The sequence below is a fragment of the Anomaloglossus baeobatrachus genome, chromosome 9, assembly GCF_048569485.1.
Source record: "Anomaloglossus baeobatrachus isolate aAnoBae1 chromosome 9, aAnoBae1.hap1, whole genome shotgun sequence".
Taxonomy (NCBI): Eukaryota; Metazoa; Chordata; class Amphibia; order Anura; family Aromobatidae; genus Anomaloglossus; species Anomaloglossus baeobatrachus.
This window is the reverse complement of record NC_134361.1, coordinates 79,112,860-79,133,510: the sequence shown is the minus strand read 5'-3', so window position 1 is coordinate 79,133,510 and position 20,651 is coordinate 79,112,860. Positions and strand designations below refer to the sequence as shown.

The window sequence follows — 20,651 nt, the reverse complement described above, 5'->3', positions numbered from 1 at the left end:
CAGTAAGTGATACATCACTGGAATCAAGCTCTCAGTCTCTACATTGTGCTGCTATCAGATTCCAAAGCAAAAACCTTCTGACAGATTCCCTTTTTAATATGTTCCAGTGAAACCAGTATTGGGAATTTGAGTTGCTTTAGTGCTAATGTTTATTTACTGTGTCATTCCTTCAGATGAAAGGGAAGATTTTTGGATTTACCGATGGGTTCACGTGATCGATGGCACCTCTGACCAGCCATTTATACTTGAAATTTTTGCCACTTCACAGCCGGATATATTTGAAAATATTTGTCCGAGTAAGTACTGTGAATGCCGTGCTTTATTGGGGAATGTCCATATAATAACTAGAAGCCATTGGGTCTTCTGCTTGATGAGACACTTATGAAAGGGTTATTCTGGAGTCAGAATATTCATGGCCTGTCTGCGTCTTGGATGTTTTCCTTTAATTTTGAAAATGTACAGTAACTTAAAAGGTTTCTTGATGACAGCCCTGTCCATGTGCTTTTAGATTGTATAGTAGAGGTGAGCAAATACATTTGAGTGGAATTAAATTGTCCTCAAATTTTATAAATTTTATAAAAATCTGCAGTCCTCATCAGCTTCCATTTTTCTGAACTACAGAGAACCTTCAAAATATAAAAAAAGATCATTATACTCCTCTCACTGCTAACCCCTATGGATCCTCTGCTACTCACCGCCACCCGTTTTGTCCTTTTGCACCTTCTTATCCCCTATAAGGAAAGGAGAAAAAAATCCAGCGCTGAACAATTTAAATTAAAAGTCCATTTTTTATTTATGAAATTATTCAAATCCAGCAAGTTAGGCTATATTGTCGGGAACCAACAGAACAACGCGTTTCGACGCTCAGGTCTTCATCAGAACAAGATTAAGACATGAGCGTCGAAACACGTTCTGTTGGTTCCCGACAATATAGCCTAACTTGCTGGATTTGAATAATTTCATAAATAAAAAATGGACTTTTAATTTAATTTTCTTTGTCGCTCCATTGGGAGACCCAGACAATTGGGTGTATAGCTTCTGCCTCCGGAGGCCACACAAAGTATTACAATTAAAAGTGTAAAGCCCCTCCCCTTCTGCCTATACACCCCCCGTGCATCACGGGCTCCTCAGTTTTTATGCTTTGTGCGAAGGAGGCTGACATCCACGCATAGCTCCACATCTTAGTCAGCAGCAGCTGCTGACTATGTCGGATGGAAGAAAAGAGGGCCCATAACAGGGCCCCCAGCATGCTCCCTTCTCACCCCACTCTAGTCGGCGGTGTTGTTAAGGTTGAGGTACCCATTGCGGGTACATAGGCAGGAGCCACATGCTGTTTTCCTTCCCCATCCCTTAATGGGCTCTGGGTGAAGTGGGATCCTAATCGGTCTCCAGGCACAGGGGACCGTGCTCCCTCCGCAGCCCCTGGGGAATCTGCTGGACAGGAGCCGGGTATCGTCAGGGACAAGGCCCTGCTACTTTGAGGTACTCTGTGTCCCCGTGGGGACCGCGCATGGAGCGCTTGTGCCATATACACTGCAGCACTGCTGGGTGTGTTAGTGCGCCGGGGACTACCGCGCCGGCCGCGCTTATATGCCGGCCGCGCTTATAACTTTAGTCCCCGGCTTTTGCGGCCTAGTATCGCATATTCCCGCCCCCAGGCCTGTCAGTCAGGGGAAGGGCGGGACGCTGTACAGGACGTCAGCGCTGAGGGCTGGAGCATACTCTGTATCCTCCTCCCCCCTCATTCAGCACAGTGGGGCTCCAGATTCCCGCACTTTCTAGAGCACGCCACGGCCCCCTCCTCCCCACAGAACGCCGGCAGCCATTCCTGTCAGCACTTCTAACGCTGGAGAGGAGAGACAACAGGCTCTGGGAGGCTCAGGCAGGGAATCTGGTGATCACACAACCGCTTTTTAGCGGTCGGTAAGCAGCACCTGAGGTGCTGGCCCCACTGAGTGCCGGAGTGTACATATATATATATGCTTATATGCTATACATTTACACTGTACGGTCGCACTGTTGATTTTTGGCTATATACCCTCCTGGATTGTACTCAGAGGAGACAACAGCATGTCGTCCGCAAAAAGCAAGGGTGCCAAAGCACAGGCTTACTTTGCAACCTGTACTTCATGTGCGGCTATACTACCGGCAGGTTCCACCGATCCTCATTGTGTGCAATGCTCGGCCCCTGTGGCACTTACTCAGCCGGAGCCTCTGCTACTGGTGGCCCAGGTGGAACCACCTGCTACCACTGTCCAGGTGACAGGGACGGAGTTTGCAGTATTTGCTGACAAACTGTCTGAGAGTATGGATAAATGGTCTGCTAGGATACTTGAAGCCTTACAGTCCAGACCGGTGACACAGGCCCCGGGCACTGTTCAATCATTGACCTCAGGCCCCCCTCAATTGGAGCAGCAAAGTGCTCCTGGGGTGACCCATGGATCCCGGGGTGAGGTCTCTGACATGGACCGCAGTCCCAGGCCGCCTAAGCGGGCTCGCTGGGAAATTCACTCGACTTCATCACACTATTCAGGGTCTCAGCAGGAGGACTCTCTGGATGATGAAGCGGAGGTAGCAGATCAGGATTCTGATCCTGAGACCGCTCTCAACCTGGATACACCTGATGGTGACGCCATAGTGAATGACCTTATAGCAACCATCAATCAGGTGTTGGATATTTCTCCACCAGCTCCTACAATTGAGGAGTCAGCTTCTCAGCAGGAGAAATTCCGTTTCAGGTCTCCCAAGCGTACATTGAGTATGTTTCTGGATCACTCTGACTTCAGAGAGGCAGTCCAGAAACACCGAGCTTGTCCAGATAAGCGTTTTTCCAAGCGCCTTAAGGATACACGTTATCCCTTCCCCCCTGACGTTGTCAAGGGCTGGGCTCAGTGTCCTAAGGTGGATCCTCCTGTCTCCAGACTGGCGGCTAGATCCATAGTTGCAGTGGAAGATGGGGCTTCACTCAAGGATGCCACTGACAGACAGATGGAGCTATGGTTGAAATCCATCTATGAAGCTATCGGCGCGTCTTTTGCTCCAGCATTCGCAGCCGTCTGGGCACTCCAAGCTATCTCAGCTTGTCATGCGCAGATTAATGCAGTCACACGTACATCTGCTCCGCAAGTGGTGTCCTTAACCTCTCAGGCGTCGGCGTTTGCGTCCTACGCCATTAATGCTGTCCTGGACTCTACGAGCCGTACGGCGGTAGCATCCGCCAATTCGGTGGCAGTCCGCAGGGCCATGTGGCTACGTGAATGGAAGGCAGACTCCGCTTCCAAAAAGTTCTTAACCGGTTTGCCATTTTCTGGCGACCGCCTGTTTGGTGAGCGATTGGATGAAATCATTAAACAATCCAAGGGAAAGGACTCATCCTTACCCCAGTCCAAACCAAACAGACCTCAACCACGGAAGGTACAATTGAGGTTTCGGTCCTTTCGGCCCGCGGGAAGGTCTCAGTTCTCCTCGTCCAAAAGGCCTCAAAAGGATCAGAGGAACTCCGATTCATGGCGGTCTAAGTCACGTCCTAAAAAGACCGCCGGAGGAACCGCTCCCAAGGCGGCCTCCTCATGACTCTCGGCCTCCTCACACCGCATCCTCGGTCGGTGGCAGGCTTTCCCGCTTTTGCGACGCCTGGCTGCCACAGGTAAAAGACCGATGGGTGAGAGACATTCTATCCCACGGTTACAGGATAGAGTTCAGCTCTCGTCCTCCGACTCGATTTTTCAGAACATCTCCGCCCCCCGAGAGAGCCGATGCTCTTCTTCAGGCGGTGTGCACTCTGAAGGCGGAAGGAGTGGTGATCACTGTTCCTCTTCAGCAACAGGGTCACGGTTTTTACTCCAACTTGTTTGTGGTACCGAAAAAGGACGGATCCTTCCGTCCTGTTCTGGACCTAAAACTGCTCAACAAACACGTAAAAACCAGGCGGTTCCGGATGGAATCGCTCCGCTCCGTCATCGCCTCAATGTCCCAAGGAGACTTCCTGGCATCAATCGACATCAAAGATGCTTATCTCCACGTACCGATTGCACCAGAGCATCAGCGCTTCCTGCGTTTCGCCATAGGAGACGAACACCTTCAGTTCGTGGCACTGCCTTTCGGCCTGGCGACAGCCCCACGGGTCTTCACCAAGGTCATGGCAGCAGTGGTAGCAGTCCTACACTCTCAGGGACACTCGGTGATCCCTTACTTAGACGATCTGCTGGTCAAGGCACCCTCTCAAGTGGCATGCCAACACAGCCTGAACATTGCTCTGGAGACTCTCCAGAGTTTCGGGTGGATCATCAATTTTCCAAAGTCAAATCTGACACCGGCCCAATCACTGACATATCTTGGCATGGAGTTTCATACTCTCTCAGCGATAGTGAAGCTTCCGCTGGACAAACAGCGTTCACTACAGACAGGGGTGCAATCTCTCCTTCAAGGCCAGTCACACCCCCTGAGGCGCCTCATGCACTTCCTAGGGAAGATGGTAGCAGCAATGGAGGCAGTTCCTTTTGCGCAGTTTCATCTGCGTCCACTTCAATGGGACATTCTCCGCAAATGGGACGGGAAGTCGACGTCCCTCGACAGGAACGTCTCCCTTTCACGGGCAGCCAAGGCTTCCCTTCAGTGGTGGCTTCTCCCCAATTCTCTGTCGAAGGGGAAATCCTTCCTTCCCCCATCATGGGCTGTGGTCACGATGGACGCGAGCCTGTCAGGGTGGGGAGCGGTCTTTCTCCACCACAGGGCTCAGGGAACCTGGACTCCGACAGAGTCCTCCCTTCAGATCAATGTTCTGGAGATAAGGGCAGTGTATCTTGCCCTAAAGGCGTTCCAGCCGTGGCTGGAAGGCAAGCAGATCCGAATTCAGTCGGACAACTCCACAGCGGTGGCATACATCAACCACCAAGGGGGAACACGCAGTCGGCAAGCCTTCCAGGAAGTCCGGCGGATTCTGATGTGGGTGGAAGCCACGGCCTCCACCATATCCGCAGTTCACATCCCGGGCGTAGAAAACTGGGAAGCAGACTTTCTCAGTCGCCAGGGCATGGACGCAGGGGAATGGTCCCTTCACCCGGACGTGTTTCAGGAGATCTGTTGCCGCTGGGGGATGCCGGATGTCGACCTAATGGCGTCCCGGCACAACAACAAGGTCCCAACATTCATAGCACGGTCTCAAGATCACAGAGCTCTGGCGGCAGACGCCTTAGTTCAGGATTGGTCGCAGTTTCAACTCCCTTATGTGTTTCCTCCTCTGGCACTGTTGCCCAGAGTGTTACGCAAGATCAGGTCCGACTGCCGCCGTGCCATACTCGCCGCTCCAGACTGGCCGAGGAGGTCGTGGTACCCGGATCTGTGGCATCTCACGGTGGGCCAACCGTGGGCACAACCAGACCGACCAGACTTGCTGTCTCAAGGGCCGTTTTTCCATCTGAATTCTGCGGCCCTCAACCTGACTGTGTGGCCATTGAGTCCTGGATCCTAGCGTCTTCAGGGTTATCTCAAGAGGTCATTGCCACTATGAGACAGGCTAGGAAACCAACGTCCGCCAAGATCTACCACAGGACGTGGAGGATATTCCTATCTTGGTGCTCTGATCAGGGTTTTTCTCCCTGGCCATTTGCCTTGCCCACTTTTCTTTCCTTCCTTCAATCCGGATTGAAAAAAGGGTTGTCGCTCGGCTCTCTTAAGGGACAAGTCTCAGCGCTCTCTGTGTTTTTTCAGAAGCGCCTGGCCAGACTTCCAAAGGTACGCACGTTCCTGCAGGGGGTTTGTCACATAGTCCCTCCTTACAAGCGGCCGTTAGAACCCTGGGATCTGAACAGGGTGCTGATGGCTCTTCAGAAACCACCTTTCGAGCCAATGAGGGATATTTCTCTCACGCCTTTCGCAGAAAGTGGTCTTCCTGGTAGCAGTCACATCACTTCGGAGAGTGTCTGAGCTAGCGGCGCTGTCATGCAAAGCCCCTTTCCTGGTGTTTCACCAGGACAAGGTGGTTCTGCATCCGGTTCCGGAATTTCTCTCTAAGGTGGTATCCCCCTTTCATCTCAATCAGGATATCTCCTTACCCTCTTTTTGTCCTCATCCAGTTCACCAGTGTGAAAAGGACTTGCACTTGTTAGATCTGGTGAGAGCACTCAGACTCTACATTTCTCGTACGGCGCCCCTGCGCCGCTCGGATGCACTCTTTGTCCTTGTCGCTGGCCAGCGTAAAGGGTCACAGGCTTCCAAATCAACCCTGGCTCGGTGGATCAAGGAACCAATTCTCGAAGCTTACCGATCTTCTGGGCTTCCGGTTCCCTCAGGGCTGAAAGCCCATTCTACCAGAGCCGTGGGTGCGTCCTGGGCTTTGCGGCACCAGGCTACGGCTCAGCAGGTGTGTCAGGCGGCTACCTGGTCGAGCCTGCACACTTTCACGAAACACTATCAGGTGCATACCTATGCTTCGGCGGATGCCAGCCTACGTAGGCAAGTCCTTCAGGCGGCGGTTGCCCACCTGTAGGAAAGGGCCGTTTTACGGCTCTATTACGAGGTATTCTTTTACCCACCCAGGGACTGCTTTTGGACGTCCCAATTGTCTGGGTCTCCCAATGGAGCGACAAAGAAGAAGGGAATTTTGTTTACTTACCGTAAATTCCTTTTCTTCTAGCTCCAATTGGGAGACCCAGCACCCGCCCCTGTTCCCTTCGGGCTGTTGTTCTTTGTGTACACATGTTGTTCATGTTGAATGGTTTCAGTTCTCCGAAATTCCTTCGGATTGAATTTACTTTAAACCAATTTAAAACTTTTCCTCCTTCTTGCTTTTGCACCAAAACTGAGGAGCCCGTGATGCACGGGGGGTGTATAGGCAGAAGGGGAGGGGCTTTACACTTTTTAAAGTGTAATACTTTGTGTGGCCTCCGGAGGCAGAAGCTATACACCCAATTGTCTGGGTCTCCCAATTGGAGCTAGAAGAAAAGGAATTTACGGTAAGTAAACAAAATTCCCTTCTTCTTTGTCGCTCCATTGGGAGACCCAGACAATTGGGTGTATAGCTTCTGCCTCCGGAGGCCACACAAAGTATTACACTTTAAAAAGTGTAACCCCTCCCCTCTGCCTATACACCCTCCCGTGCATCACGGGCTCCTCAGTTTTATGCTTTGTGTTGAAGGAGGCACACATTCACTCAAGCTCCCATTTTAGTCAGCAGCAGCTGCTGATTGTATCGGATGGAAGAAAAGAGGGCCCCCAACAGGGCCCCCGGCATGCTCCCTTCTCACCCCACTAAGTCGGCGGTGCTGTTAAGGTTGAGGTACCCATTGCGGGTACAAAGGCTGGAGCCACATGCCGTTTTTCCTTCCCCATCCCTTAGAGGCTCTGGGAGAAGTGGGATCCTAACCGGTCACCATTCACTGGGGCCGGGCTCCCTCCGCAGCCCCTGGGGGAATCTGCCGGACAGGAGACTGGGTATCATCAGGCACAGGCCCTGCATCTAAAAGGTACTCTGTGTCCCCTTGGGGACGGTGCATGGAGCGCCTGTGTTACAGACGCTGCAGCGGCTGCTGTTTCTTTGTGACGACCGGGACTACCGCGCCGACCGCGCCTGTTTGCCGGCCGCGCTATTAAATTTAGTCCCCGGCTTCTGCGGCCTAGTACCATAACTCCCGCCCCCGGGCCTGCCAGTCAGGGGTAAGGGCGGGACGGTCGACTGGACGTCGGCAGTGAGGGCTGGAGCATACTTAGGTGTCCTCCTCCCCCCTCACTGAGCACTGTGGGGCACCAGATTCCCGCACTTTATTAGTCACCGCCCACGGCTCCCTCCTCCCCTGAGAGCTCTGGCAGACATTTTTACAATCACTTCTGCCGGTGGAGGATTTCAGAACGAGCTCTGCAGCTCTGGGAGGCCCAGGCAGGGAATCTGGTGGACACACAACCGCTTTGGGCGGTCGGTAAGCCGCATTGTTTTGCTTTTGGCTATATACCCTCACTGATCACTCTCAGAGGAGACAACAGCATGTCGTCCGCAAAGAGCAAGGGTGCCAAGGCACAGGCTTATTTTGCAACCTGTACCTCTTGTGCGGCTCTGTTACCTGCAGGTTCCACCTACCCTCACTGTGTGCAATGCTCGGCCCCTGTGGCACTCACTCAGCCGGAGCCTCGGGCACTGGTGGGGCCCTCGGCTCAGGTAGAACCGCCGGCTTCCACTGTCCAGGTGGCAGGGACAGAATTTGCAGTTTTGGCTGAGAAACTCTCTGAGTCGCTTTCACAATCCATGGCTCAGTCTATGGACAGATGGTCTGCTAAGATACTAGAAGCCTTGCAGTTCAGATCGGTAACACAGGCCCCGGGCACTGTGAGTTCATCGCCCCCAGGACCCTCTCGGTCGGCGCAGCAGAGTGCTCCTGGGGTGACACCTAGGTCCCACGGGGAGGACTCCGACACGGACCGCAGTCCCAGACCGGCTAAGCGGGCTCGCTGGGAACCTTCCCCGACTTCATCACGCTGTTCGGGGTCTCAGCATGAGGACTCTCTGGAGGATGAAGCGGAGGTCGCAGCTCAGGGCTCTGATCCTGACGTTGCTCTCAATCTTGATACACCTGAAGGGGACGCCATAGTAAATGACCTTATAGCGTCCATCAACCAGGTGCTAGATCTTTCTCCCCCAACTCCACCTATAGAGGAGTCGGCTTCGCAGCAGGAGAAACACCAGTTTAGGTTTCCCAAACGTACACGGAGTGCGTTTTTCGATCACTCTAACTTCAGAGATGCTGTCCAGAAGCACAGAGCATTTCCGGACAAGCGCTTTACTAAGCGCCTTAATGACACACGTTACCCCTTCCCCCCTGAAGTAGTTAAGGGTTGGGCTCAGTGTCCCAAGGTGGATCCTCCAGTCTCCAGACTGGCGGCTAGATCCGTAGTATCAGTGGCAGATGGTTCATCGCTCAAGGATGCCACTGACAGGCAAATAGAGCTCCTGATGAAATCCATCTATGAAGCCATAGGCGCGTCTTTTGCTCCGGCCTTTGCAGCCGTGTGGGCACTCCAAGCTATCTCAGCTTGTCTGTCTGAGATTAATGCGGTCACACGTACCTCTGCTCCGCAAGTTGTGTCTTTGACTTCTCAGGCGTCGGCCTTTTCGTCCTACGCCATGAACGCCGTCCTGGACTCTGCGAGCCGTACAGCGGTAGCGTCCGCCAACTCGGTGGCAGTCCGCAGGGCCATGTGGCTACGCGAATGGAAGGCAGACTCTGCTTCCAAGAAGTTCTTAACCGGTTTGCCATTTTCTGGCGACCGTTTGTTTGGCGAGCAATTGGATGAAATTATTAAACAATCCAAGGGAAAGGACTCGTCCTTACCCCAGTCCAAACCAAACAGACCTCAGCAACGAAAAATTCGATCGAGGTTTCGGTCATTTCGGCCCTCAGCCAGGTCCCAATCTTCCATGTCCAACAGGTCAGAGAAGGGCCAGAGGAACTCTTCTGCATGGCGGTCTAAGTCACGTCCTCCAAAGACCGCCGGAGGAACCGCCTCCAAGGCGGCCTCCTCATGACTTTCGGCTTCCCCAAACCGCATCCTCGGTCGGTGGCAGGCTCTCCCGCTTTTGCGACGCCTGGTGGCCACATGTCCAAGACCGATGGGTGAGAGACATTCTGTCTCACGGTTACAGGATAGAGCTCAGTTCTCGTCCTCCGACTCGTTTCTTCAGAACATCTCCGCCCCCCGAGCGAGCCGATGCACTTTTTCAGGCGGTGAACACTCTGAAGGCAGAAGGAGTTGTGATCCCCGTTCCCCTTCAAGAACGTGGTCGCGGTTTTTACTCCAACTTGTTCGTGGTGCCAAAAAAGGACGGATCATTCCGTCCCATTCTGGACCTCAAACTGCTCAACAGACACGTGAGAACCAGACGGTTCCGGATGGAATCTCTCCGCTCTGTCATCGCCTCGATGTCCCAAGGAGACTTCCTAGCATCAATCGACATCAGGGATGCTTATCTCCATGTGCCGATTGCACCAGAGCATCAACGCTTCCTGCGTTTCGCCATCGGGGACGAACACCTTCAGTTCGTGGCACTGCCTTTCGGCCTGGCGACAGCCCCACGGGTCTTCACCAAGGTCATGGCATCCGTTGTGGCAGTCCTACACTCTCAGGGCCACTCGGTGATCCCTTACTTAGACGATCTCCTAGTCAAGGCACCCTCCCGGGTGGCATGTCAACACAGCCTGACCATTGCTCTGGAGACTCTCCAGAGGTTCGGGTGGATCATCAATTTCCCAAAGTCAAAATTGACACCGACCCAATCGCTGACTTACCTCGGGATGGAGTTTCATACTCTCTCAGCGATAGTGAAGCTTCCGCTGGACAAACAGCGTTCGCTGCAGACAGGGGTGCACTCTCTCCTTCGGGCCCAGTCACACCCCTTGAGGCGCCTCATGCACTTCCTAGGGAAGATGGTGGCAGCAATGGAGGCAGTTCCCTTTGCGCAGTTTCATCTGCGTCCACTTCAATGGGACATTCTCCGCAAATGGGACAGGAGGTCGACGTCCCTAGACAGGAACGTCTCTCTTTCACTGGCAGCCAAAACCTCTCTTCAGTGGTGGCTTCTTCCCACTTCTTTGTCGAAGGGAAAATCCTTCCTGCCCCCATCCTGGGCTGTGGTCACGACGGACGCGAGTCTGTCAGGGTGGGGAGCGGTCTTCCTCCACCACAGGGCTCAGGGAACCTGGAATCCGACAGAGTCCTCCCTTCAGATCAATGTTCTGGAGATAAGGGCAGTGTATCTAGCCCTAAAGGCGTTCCATCGGTGGCTGGAGGGCAGGCAGATCCGCATACAGTCGGACAACGCCACGGCGGTCGCGTACATCAACCACCAGGGCGGCACACGCAGTCGTCAAGCCTTCCAAGAAGTTCGGCGGATTCTGCTGTGGGCGGAAGCCACAGCCTCCACCATCTCCGCAGTTCACATCCCGGGCGTAGAAAACTGGGAAGCAGACTTTCTCAGTCGCCAGGGCATGGACGCAGGGGAATGGTCTCTTCACCCGGACGTGTTTCAAGAGATCTGTTGCCGCTGGGGAACGCCGGACGTCGACCTCATGGCGTCTCGGCACAACCACAAAGTCCCGGCATTCATGGCACGGTCTCAAGATCACAGAGCTCTGGCGGCGGACGCATTAGTTCAGGATTGGTCGCAGTTTCGACTGCCTTATGTATTTCCTCCTCTGGCACTGCTGCCCAGAGTGTTACGCAAGATCAGGTCCGACTGCCGTCGCGCCATCCTCGCCGCTCCAGACTGGCCGAGGAGGTCGTGGTACCCGGATCTGTGGCACCTCACGGTGGGTCAACCGTGGGCACTCCCAGACCGACCAGACTTGCTGTCTCAAGGGCCATTTTTCCATCTGAATTCTGCGGCCCTCAACCTGACTGTGTGGCCATTGAGTCCTGGCTCCTAGCGTCCTCAGGGTTATCTCAAGATGTCATTGCCACTATGAGACAAGCCAGGAAACCAACGTCCGCCAAGATCTATCACAGGGCTTGGAGGATCTTCTTATCCTGGTGCTCTGATCAGGGTTTTACCCCCTGGCCGTTTGCCTTACCCACTTTTCTTTCTTTTCTTCAATCCGGAATGGACAAGGGTTTGTCTCTCGGCTCTCTCAAGGGACAAGTATCGGCGCTTTCCGTGTTTTTTCAAAAGCATCTAGCCAGGCTTCCGCAGGTCCGCACGTTCCTGCAGGGAGTTTGCCACATAGTCCCACCTTACAAGCGTCCGCTGGAACCCTGGGATCTTAACAGGGTGCTAACGGCTCTTCAGAAACCACCTTTCGAGCCGATGCGGGATGTCTCTCTATCACGCCTTTCGCAGAAGGTGGCCTTCCTAGTGGCAGTCACATCACTTCGGAGAGTGTCTGAGCTAGCAGCGCTGTCATGCAAAACCCCCTTCCTGGTGTTTCACCAGGATAAGGTGGTTCTGCGTCCGGTCCCGGAATTTCTCCCTAAGGTGGTATCCCCTTTTCATCTCAATCAGGATATCTCCTTACCTTCTTTTTGCCCTCATCCAGTTCACCAATGTGAAAAGGATTTGCACTTGTTAGATCTCGTGAGAGCACTCCGTCTCTACATTTCTCGCACGGCGCCCCTGCGCCGTTCTGATGCGCTCTTTGTCCTTGTCGCTGGCCAGCGTAAGGGGTCGCAGGCTTCCAAGTCAACCTTGGCTCGGTGGATCAAGGAACCGATTCTTGAAGCCTACCGTTCTTCTGGGCTTCCGATTCCTTCAGGGCTGAAAGCCCATTCTACCAGAGCCGTGGGTGCATCCTGGGCATTGCGGCACCAGGCTACGGCTCAGCAGGTGTGTCAGGCGGCTACCTGGTCGAGTCTGCACACTTTCACGAAACACTATCAGGTGCATGCCTATGCTTCGGCAGATGCCAGCCTAGGTAGGCGAGTCCTTCAGGCGGCGGTTGCCCACCTGTAAGAGGGGGCCGTTTTTCGGCTCTTTTTATCGAGGTATTCTTTTACCCACCCAGGGACTGCTTTTGGACGTCCCAATTGTCTGGGTCTCCCAATGGAGCGACAAAGAAGAAGGGAATTTTGTTTACTTACCGTAAATTCCTTTTCTTCTAGCTCCTATTGGGAGACCCAGCACCCGCCCCTGTTCCCTTCGGGCTGTTGTTCTTTTGTGTACACATGTTGTTCATGTTGAATTGTTCTTTTGGTTCATGGTTTCAGTTCTCCGAACATCCTTCGGATTGAATTTACCTTAGACCAATTTATAAGTTTCCTCCTTCCTGCTTTTGCACCAAAACTGAGGAGCCCGTGATGCACGGGAGGGTGTATAGGCAGAGGGGAGGGGTTACACTTTTTAAAGTGTAATACTTTGTGTGGCCTCCGGAGGCAGAAGCTATACACCCAATTGTCTGGGTCTCCCAATAGGAGCTAGAAGAAAAGGAATTTACGGTAAGTAAACAAAATTCCCTTCGTTCAGCGCTGGATTTTCCTCCTTTCCTTATACATTTGATGGTGGCAAGACCATTCCGTGCGCAGGACATCAGGATATACCAGCATAGTTGATCGGTGAGCTGGATTTTTCCTTTCCTTGTTCTGATCCCCTATCACTCAGGCTGGATCCTTGGGCCTCTCGGTAGGCCAGGAGTTTTGCCTTTTATGAGGTCTTGGGCTTTGCACATGTCCGTGGGAGGTCATGGTGTACCTCTTGATGTCATGATACTGTGACATTGTGCACGCTTGTGCATTAGGTTCCCCTGTGTCAATGGCCAGATAATTGGCGGTGAGTAGCAGAGGGGTCGGAAAAGTGAGTTTTTGGATTTTGTCAATATTTTTTTACACCATACATTTCTTATACTGGATAGACTCTGCAACATCATAAGGAACACTAAATTTGGGGAGAAGAACTCCTGTACAATTTGATTTTCTGAGGAAAAAATGTGCAAACAGACAAATGTGAATTTCATCTGATCTGCCTATCTCTAGTACATAGATCTCATAGAGGGGTCCCGTTCTCTATACTCTCTCCTATGGGCCTTATATTAGAAGAATGGCTGCCATGTAATAGTGCTTTTCAGCCCAAGTATTGGCGTACAGACCATAATAATACACCTCATTCTTTCCTTTTTTTGTTGACTTTTGCTAGTGTCCTATTTGGTGTGCACTCAGATGCGCGTCATCCAAGAATATACGGAGGATATCACCTACAAGGCGTATCTCACAACTACCAATGAGAGTCAGGTCTTCATAACTGGTATGTCATGGATGGGCAGGCGCTTGTTTCCTATGTCAGCTTGAATCCCTTCTTTGATTTGGTTTAAATTTAAAAAAATTAAAAAAAAAAAACAAAAAAAAAACTTTTCACAAAAGCCAGCTATATTGGAACAGCACCGCTGCTCCTTGTAAGTGCCAATGTAAACTGTACCACAGGGTGTGTATGCTTTATGGCAGCTGCAAAGAATAATCTTATTAAAGGGAATCTGTCACCCTTTTATGTTTTTAGTTATTTATATCGGCCTAGAGGTGAAATTAACCATACCTGTATACCTGCTGGATGATGGGCCGTTTTGCAAAAATCCTTTTTTTTTTTATATATATATATATATCTTCTTTCTTCCGGGCTATGGGGCGTGCAGTCTTCAACCTTATCTCAAGATTTTAATCAGGAGATACCCAGAGTATATCGATGCAATATAATAAATTCAATGAGCTTTTTTTTTTTTTTTTTTGGATAAAACCCAAAACTTTATTAAGCAATTAAATACACATTAAAATAAACAGGAAGACACACCTTTTGAAGGACGGATAATATGCCTCTAATTTAAGCACACATAGGTATGTTAGTCAGATTAAACACAATTGTTAAAGACTTTTATGTCTACAAGCATAAATACAGGCATATCAACAATGTATATCACATAAATGTCACTGCTATTGCCGTAATGATCAAAAATTGGACAGTATAAGCGGTAGTTTATTGGTTGTATGAGGGTGTAATAAAGCCTTCACCTATATAGACGCGATACCGCCTATACACTCCAATTTGTAATTAGCCTGAGGCATATTAGCCACATGTAAACTAGTTGCTATAATAACGTAGATGTGCACCATCAACTGTCTATGCATTGGATATAACCATGTGCACACAGTAATCCTGAAATTGGACGATATAAGCGGCAATACTGCGATTTTTATTTTTTTTTTTTTAATTATATAAAGGTGTAGCAAGCTTTCACCTATGTAAACGCAGCACCGCTAACATCATACAACTAAACATTGTCACCAGCATGAGATATATTGAATGTATGCAATCAAATTACAGTGATGGCGCCAATCCACGTTGTCAGCTGTCTATAAATAAACAATATTATGCACAAGATCATCAAAAATTGGACAACACTAGCGGCAATGCGACAATTTTTTAATTATATGAAAGTGTAGCAAAGATTTTACCTATACGTACGCAAAGCCGCTAATATAGTCCAACTAAATGTTATCACCAACATGAAACATGTTAAAAAGATATATGATCACTATGACAACGTGAATGTGCACCACTGACTGTCTGCAGATTAAACACATCCCCATGCACAGAAACACCTGTTCAATACATAAGGTATACTATTGCTAGTGAAAATTCACCTATTCCATAGCGATCTGCAGTGTGTTTGTGAATAAAATGACACACCTGTTATAGATCACTAAGTGCACGTGTGAGACCAAATGCTGTTGAGTGCTTGTAAAGTACATATGGCGATGTCTACATCTATACACGTACATCTAATCATACAATACACATATATATACGTAAACGAAACTACATTAGGAGCAAATCTGACACAAATTCATTACCTTGGTGTGGGGCAGCCCATCCTTCCACCTTGACGTACGTTTCGCAATAGCTTCTTCACAAAGAGGCGTGTGGGGACGTGCAGTGCCTGGAAGACAAGCTGGCCTCCAGTCTTCATTATCCTCCATTTCTCCTCTTCTCTTTAGTATGCACCTGTGATGTCAGGAGCATGGCTGGAAATCCCGGACCTGTGTATTCTGCCTGCCTTCTCTCCCCCTGTACTTTTTCTGTTCACCCTTCCATCGCACAGTTGTGGGGGTTACTTCAGTGACTCCGTGGTGCCTGCACACATCAAAATTGAAGACTATGCCCATGGAAGGGCAAAAAAGTACAGAGGGAGAGACTGCATGCAGTCTTCTAAAGAGAAGAGGAATCTTGTACAATGAAGGCGGTAGGCAGGCTTGTCAATCTTACATAATACAGTATGTCTACAAATATTAATTTGTCTCTATCGCATCTTCTGTGGGCCATTTTTTTTTTATTCTGCATTCTGCCAGCACTATATACCGAATTTTTCGTTTTATAGATGCACAATACTATAAGACACACACCAAATTTAGAGATAACAGAGGTAAAAAAAAAGGGTAGGGTGGGGATCCATCTTATACTCCAGTGGTGTCTTACCGGGAGCAGGCTGGGGCGGAGTGCGGTCAGAGAAGGCAGGGGCAGTGATGGAGTATGGCAATGCTGCAGGTGCTATGGTGGGGGCTGTGCTGGCTATGTGAGGCAGGCCGGTGCAGTGGGTGAGATGCTCTGACGGCGGTGGAGGCTGTGCTGGCTGTGGTGGGGGGCTTTACTGGCTGCAGGTGCCATGGTAGCTGTGTCACAAGTGCTCTATTTGTGGTGTGGGCTTCAAAGAAATGGCGCCTGTGCAGATTGAGCGCTCAGCTCAATGACAAGCCAAGATCTCATCTGCACACGTGCTACCTCCGGGCGCCATTTTCCTTAAGTCTGCTGCTGGGATATCAATGGGCCGGAAGCGGCGCGTGTGCAGATGATATCTTGAGCTGTGAGCTCCATCTGCGCACTCTGGGCACATTATTTGAAGCCTGCACTGCAGTCAGAGCATCTCACCCACCGCATCACCCTGCTCCATACAGCCCCCAAAGCAGGCAGCACAGCCCCGCACCGCCGCCAGAGCATCTCACCTGTCGCATCACCCTGCTCCACACAGCCCCCACCGCAGCCAGCACAGCCCCACACCGCCGACAGAGCATCTCACCTGCCGCACTGTCCTGCCTCACGCAGCCAGCACAGCCCCCACCACAGCCAGGACTGCGCCCATTCTCCACCTCCCAATAAGCTTAAACGGGCTCAACTTGTGTTCCGAGTATAGTGTAAATTAATGGGGTGCTAGAGTATTGTTCTGGAAGATCATCTTGAATAATGCTCGTATTCCCTGTAGACTTCAATTACACTTGGTATACGAGTGGAGCCCGTCCTAGCATCAAAATGCTTGTTATGAGTACTGAGCCCCTGAGCATTGTAGTGCTCGCTCATCACGATTGATGACAGGAAATAGCTCATTGTTTCTGCTCTTCTTGCCAGTGTAAAAACTTTTTATTTACTTTTTTTTTTTTCCTAAATAGTCCTATAAACACTACACCCAAAAAAAAAACCAAACAAGTTTTAAAATGTCCTTCTGTAACAATTCGTCATGTGCAGGAGCTGCTGGGGTTGTAGTTTGGCCCGGGCATTTGCTGGATACGTTCACTGTCTTCGACTAAAAGAAATATTAGTACAGTATATCTCACCCCGGTTTTGTTGTGTGATGCACGTCGCATATATCACCTTTTTATTTCAGGTCACCATTTGGGGCAACCTTATAGAAGCGATGCGAAAGTGAAGAACTATATAAAATGGATGAGGACGCAAAATGAAGCAGAATTCAAGAAGAAAACAGCAATTGGCGGCTATCATCCCTATCCACCAACTCCAACAACTTTTGCCAAGTACTGTAACGATAGAAAAAGTTAGTATTTTATTTACACTATATTGCACAATATACCGTATTTTTCAGACTATAAGACGCACCGGACTATAAGACGCACCCTGGTTTTAGAGGAGGAAAATAGAAAAATAAAACTTTAAGCAAAAAAATGTGGTCATGACACACTGTTATGGGGCGAGGATCTGCTGTTGACACTGTTATGGGGGTAATATCCCCAAATTCTCTACTAAGGTGCCCCATCCTGGTAATGATCCTCCTGCCTTGTATATGCTCATATACTCCCATCCTGTTCATATACCCCATCCTGTTCATATACCCCCCATCCTGTTCATATACCCCCCATCCATCCTGCTCATATACTCCCATCCTGTTCATATACCCCCATCCTATTGATATACCCCCCATCCATCCTGCTCATATTACCCCATCCATCCTGCTCATATACCAGCATCCTGCTCATATTCTCCCATCCTGCTCATATACTCCCATCCTGTTCATATACCCCCATCCTGTTCATATACCCTCATCCTGTTCATATACCTTCATCCTGTTCATATACCCCCATCCTGTTCATATACCCCCATCCTGCTCATGTACCCCCATCCTGCTCATGTACCCCCATCCTGTTCATGTACTCCCATCCTGTTCATATACTCCCATCCTGTTCATATACTCCCATCCTGTTCATATACTCCCATCCTGTTCATATACTCCCATCCTGTTCATATACTCCCATCCTGTTCATATACCCCCATCCTGTTCATATACCCCCATCCTGCTCATGTACCCCCATCCTGCTCATGTACCCCCATCCTGTTCATATACTCCCATCCTGTTCATATACTCCCATCCTGTTCATATACTCCCATCCTGTTCATATACTCCCATCCTGTTCATATACTCCCATCCTGTTCATATACTCCCATCCTGTTCATATACTCCCATCCTGTTCATATACTCCCATCCTGTTCATATACCCCCATCCTGTTCATATACCCCCATCCTGTTCATATACCCCCATCCTGTTCATATACCCCCATCCTGTTCATATACCCCCATCCTGTTCATATACCCCCATCCTGTTCATATACCCCCATCCTGTTCATATACCCCCATCCTGCTCATATACCCCCATCTTGCTCATATACCATCATCCTGCTCATATTCTCCCATCCTGCTCATATACTCCCATCCTGCTCATATACTCCCATCCTGCTCATATACTCCCATCCTGCTCATATACCCCCATCCTGCTCATATACTCCCATCCTGCTCATATACTCCCATCCTGCTCATATACTCCCATCCTGCTCATATACTCCCATCCTGCTCATATACTCCCATCCTGCTCATATACTCCCATCCTGCTCATATACTCCCATCCTGCTCATATACTCCCATCCTGCTCATATACTCCCATCCTGCTCATATACTCCCATCCTGCTCATATACTCCCATCCTGCTCATATACTCCCATCCTGCTCATATTCTCCCATCCTGCTCATATACCCCCATCCTGCTCATATACCCCCATCCTGCTCATATACCCCCATCCTGCTCATATTCTCCCATCCTGCTCATATACTCCCATTTTGCTCATATACCAGCATCCTGCTCATATACTCCCATCCTGTTCATATACCCCATCCTGTTCATATACCCCCATCCTGTTCATATACCCCCATCCTGTTCATATCCCCCCATCCTGTTCATATACCCCCATCCTGCTCATATTCTCCCATCCTGCTCATATTCTCCCATCCTGCTCATATACTCCCATCCTGCTCATATACTCCCATCCTGCTCATATACCCCCATCCTGCTCATATACCCCCATCCTGCTCATATACCCCCATCCTGCTCATATACTCCCATCCTGCTCATATACTCCCATCCTGCTCATATACTCCCATCCTGCTCATATTCTCCCATCCTATTCATATACCCCCATCCTGTTCATATCCCCCCATCCTGTTCATATCCCCCCATCCTGTTCATATCCCCCCATCCTGTTCATATCCCCCCATCCTGCTCATATTCTCCCATCCTGCTCATATTCTCCCATCCTGCTCATATACTCCCATCCTGCTCATATACCCCCATCCTGCTCATATACTCCCATCCTGCTCATATACTCCCATCCTGCTCATATACTCCCATCCTGCTCATATACTCCCATCCTGCTCATATACTCCCATCCTGCTCATATACTCCCATCCTGCTCATATACTCCCATCCTGCTCATATACCAGCATCCTGCTCATATTCTCCCATCCTGCTCATATACTCCCATCCTGCTCATATACTCCCATCCTGCTCATATACTCCCATCCTGTTCATATACCCCCATCCTGTTCATATACCCCCATCCTGCTCATATACTCCCATCCTGCTCATATACCAGCATCCTGCTCATATTCTCCCATCCTGCTCATATACCCCCATCCTGTTCATATACCCCCATCCTGTTCATATACCCCCCCATCCATCCTGCTCATATACTCCCATCCTGCTATATGCCCCCATCGTGCTCATATACCATCCTGGTATATGGCCTGTATCCTATTGCACAGAGAAAAAAAATAAACGTTTATACTCACCTTTTCCTCACTCTCTGCAGCACGAATCATATCTTCCTCTCTGCGCCACTGACCTGTGTGTGTGTGTGTGTGGAGCCGTTCCCCTGCAGCATCGGCTCCAGACACGGGGACGGGTGAGTACACTGATTCACTGCACCCCGCGATGATGATGACGCGCGGGGAGCAGTGAATACAGCCGCACATGATCACTCCAGGTCATCCCCTGAACCACGTATTACTATATTTAAATAAACTAGTGCAACTACTAATGTTGTGCAACTACTAATGTTGCTCCTACCCTGAGAATAGGAAACTATTTGCACTGCCCCCACCAATTGAGTCTATCACCCTATTACACTCACTGTAATGTATCACTGTAGTTATTTCGTATGAGCAGTGGTTTTATATCTACTATTTTTAACATTGATTAGAATAAACAATTGTTTTTAGGAGTTTTTTTCTTTTGGTTTGTGCTACAATTACTCCTATCAGTATATGGTAGTTTTTGGTTATAAAAAATTTGCACATGAAGTTGTGTCAATACCAAACACCACGAATCGTCAAAAACAAAGCAGCCTTATTTAACCTTAGTGACGGAGCTAATTTTCACCTTAATGACCAGACCAAATTTTGCAATTCTGACCAGTGTCACTTCATGAGGTTATAACTCTGGAACGCTTCAACGGATCCCGGTGATTCTGAGATTGTTTTTTCGTCACATATTGGACTTCATGTTAGTACCAAATTTAGGACAATATTTTTTGCGTTTATTTAGGAAAAAAATTGAATATTGGCAAAAATTTAGCAAATT

The 20,651-nt window shown here is 49.7% G+C and overlaps 1 protein-coding gene across 1 annotated transcript in view; it reads left to right on the top strand.

The window, feature by feature from the left end:
• RADX (RPA1 related single stranded DNA binding protein, X-linked) overlaps positions 1-20,651 on the top strand; it is a 133,159-nt gene that overhangs the window by 60,040 nt on the left and 52,468 nt on the right. The window contains 3 exon segments of the mRNA XM_075323818.1: positions 174-296; positions 13,607-13,714; positions 17,115-17,282. Of these exon segments, the coding sequence (XP_075179933.1) occupies positions 174-296; positions 13,607-13,714; positions 17,115-17,282 (399 nt within the window).